The sequence below is a fragment of the Lactuca saligna genome, chromosome 3, assembly GCF_052625555.1.
Source record: "Lactuca saligna cultivar CGN05327 chromosome 3, ASM5262555v1, whole genome shotgun sequence".
NCBI lineage: Eukaryota > Viridiplantae > Streptophyta > Magnoliopsida > Asterales > Asteraceae > Lactuca > Lactuca saligna.
In genome coordinates, this window is record NC_136419.1 from 78,448,856 (window position 1) to 78,451,894 (window position 3,039).

A 3,039-nucleotide genomic window follows, 5' to 3' on the forward strand; every position below is an offset into this window, starting at 1 on the left:
TGTTTACCGAGTAGTCATCATGTTGCCTAGAGTTCTTAGATTGACGTGTCATGTCAATGCTTAGTTTGAGAATGTCCATTCTAGTGATAAAACAGGTCAATTGTTGTCATTAGTGTACTATTTTTTCTTTCATATGAACAGGAAGCTACTTACATTATTCAGTTTATGATTATTAGTTATTAGTAGCATTCGTGTCAGTTTGTATCTGTGTTTTATGGTCTTGGGTTCTACCTAATTAATTAAATTAAGTATCACCAATCCCTTTGTGTCTAATTATTTAGATGTCATTATCTTCGCTTTACAGAATCTTAAAAGCCCTTGAATGCAAATTATCCATTAGAAGAATATCAACCACTCGTTATCTCTACTTGGGTCCCATGTGAGATTTAATGTTGGAAATCGACATCAGTATATGGATTACATTGATAGTGACAACAAAGGGAATCTGATCAGTAAGTGTCTGCTTGTTATTGCGCTCTTTCTTGTTAAATTTATACTCTAGTTACTTAGAGTTTAGACACATTCTTTCATAAAATCATTCCTCCTTCCTTCTTAGGGTAATTGACATTGTTCGTTTCATAAATGCAGCTAGCATGCTAAAAATAGTTTTAATCAATTGTTGATTAAGATTAATAATGTACCAAAAATCTTGTTATATGAAATGCGTACTAGAAATTATGATGCGATAACTCTGTGTATTCAAAGTACACCATCTTTTGGAAGAAAATCGAGTGTTCTGAGTTTAGTACACCTTCCTTGGGGTCGAAATCCGAACTATATATGGAAATGTCTTGGTCATACACGTATATGCATGGACATGCATGCATCTTCTATCCATCCAATGACCATATATTCCCCTCATGCAATTAACTTTATGTAGAGCTTTCAAGAGAACTAAAGTAGAAAATGTACAACATTGATAAATATAAAAAGCAACCCACTAAGAATTTAGTATTGTGACAACATACTAGGGATATTTCTATTAAGTCAAGGAAATACCATGAACATAATTAACTAGACAACAAAGGAGAAAAGATGTACATTAGATCGTTACTATCTACAAGACTACATGATTAATTAATACTAAAATTATTTAATTACATTTTCCCTATAATTAATTAGATGTTCATCCAATCCAATGATCCATGTATATAGTTGTTTTCCGGCAAACAAAATACATTCTCCAATCCCTCCATTCCAAATCCCCCAAGAAAATGTGGCTCCATGGCCTCCATTGAAAATGATGAACACGGACTTGTGCTCGATATTCCATCTGACCTTTCCACTAGGCTGTTTATTTGCTTTTCAGCTTCAGAGAGTTGTTCCTTGAGCTTTAGAATCTGTATATATACAAAATCACTGGTTAATAAATTTCGTTAATATATAAGGAAAAGATTAAAGATTATATAAGGCCCACGTGGATGTGATATACGGATATATCATGTGCTATTCCACAAAGAACACTGTAGAACAGCCTTGTCAACCTTAAAAAACTATAGAAGGACATTTGTAATTATATCACCCTTTGCTGGACCAATGGGATTTTAGTCTCCTTATTCTCGTCAAAATTATATTATAGTTTTCTATAACACTTGTTGCTTTCTAATTAGTTGGAAAAATGGCATTACTTTAGTTTTTCTCGAGCCTTGAGTCCATGCATTTTCGGAATTAAGCTTGCTTATTTTTAGCTTAAAGTGGATAAGAGTCTAATTATCTTGAGTGTACAAGAAGAAGAATGTAAAAAAAGGAATTTATTACTGTGATGCTAGTCGACTTCATAAAACAGTAAATGAGAAACCAACATAAAGTCCAAGTAACCAACCACAATACTTATCCATACTTACATAAAAAATCTATATAGAAATGTAAAAATAAATGGTTAAAAGTTAAAACAATCTTATCATTTAGCTGAAAATCGGATGTCAAAGACCTCCCTTTAATTTTCTTTTAGGTTTTGCTCTTGAATATTTAATAAGTAATGGGAAATAAATGATCAACACAAACCGATTGAAACTTCTAAGAAATGATCAACACAATGGGAAAAAAGCTTCTTGGAAAAATCAAGGAATAAGAAAAATGTGGATACACAAGTTTATATCACTATCACGAGTAAAAAAGGACCACATAGGATCCCTTAATTACTCATGTTGTTTTTTGTGTCCAAATTCTTTGCATATATCATAGAAAAAAAAAGGTTACCTCAGATTCGAGTTGGCATTTTTCAAGAACAGTGGAGTCATGTTGACTCTTGAGCTTCGAGTATTCCTCTTCGAGCTTCTTACTCTTCCATCGAGCTCGCCTGTTTTGAAACCAAACCGCAACTTGACGTGGGTCAAGCCCAAGTTCCGAAGCAAGCCGATCTTTTCTCTCCGATTCAAGCTTATGTTCATTTCCGAAGTTTTTCTCAAGAAGATTCACTTGTTCATCACTAAGCTTCCTTTTTCGCATCATACTGTTGTTTCCATCTGCTTTGTTCTTCTTTCGTCTTCTTCTTGGTTTCACAACTTCCCCTACAACATAGTTATACGAAACTACAATCAAACATCGAACTTCACAAATGCATAAACATGTAGAATCTTTATATATATAAGAAAAGTTCAAACCTTGTTCTGGTATGAGTTGATCGTAAATCCCAGGATAATACTGGGAGAGGAGAACCATTTGATCATCAACTTGAGTTTTCATATTGCTCGTCATATTATCTCTCTCTCTCTCTCTGCGTGTTTCTCAACACTCGGCAGAGGTGTTCTTCTTTGGTGAAACAAGTGGATGTTTTAGAGTGGGTACATCAAGAGAGACTTTATTTATAAAGGTGGAGTGAAGACTAAGGAGTCCGCTGTTACTTTGGATTGTGCAGAGTTTGCCTTTATTTATAAACATGTAATGTCCATATTGACCTTGTTTTTTATGAAATTTCCGTTTCTACCCTTCATGAAGACATGTCTATATGCAAAACTACAAATCTGACGTGGGTCTGTGTCTTTTCGGGTAATGAGATAGAAAAAAACAGTGGTGTCAACTTTTTGTCTAATTTGGCGA

At 33.9% G+C, this 3,039-nt stretch overlaps 1 protein-coding gene across 1 annotated transcript; it reads right to left on the minus strand.

Moving 5' to 3' along the window:
- Window positions 1-893: 893 nt before the first annotated feature.
- Window positions 894-2,828, minus strand: HB40 (homeobox protein 40). Its single transcript, XM_078985459.1, has 3 exons — window positions 2,604-2,828; window positions 2,200-2,510; window positions 894-1,340 (listed from the first exon to the last, which is right to left on the minus strand). Exons 1-3 carry the CDS (start codon window positions 2,695-2,697, stop codon window positions 1,119-1,121), a joined length of 627 nt encoding a protein of 208 aa, XP_078841585.1. The 5' UTR covers window positions 2,698-2,828; the 3' UTR covers window positions 894-1,118.
- Between the last annotated feature and the right edge of the window lie 211 nt (window positions 2,829-3,039).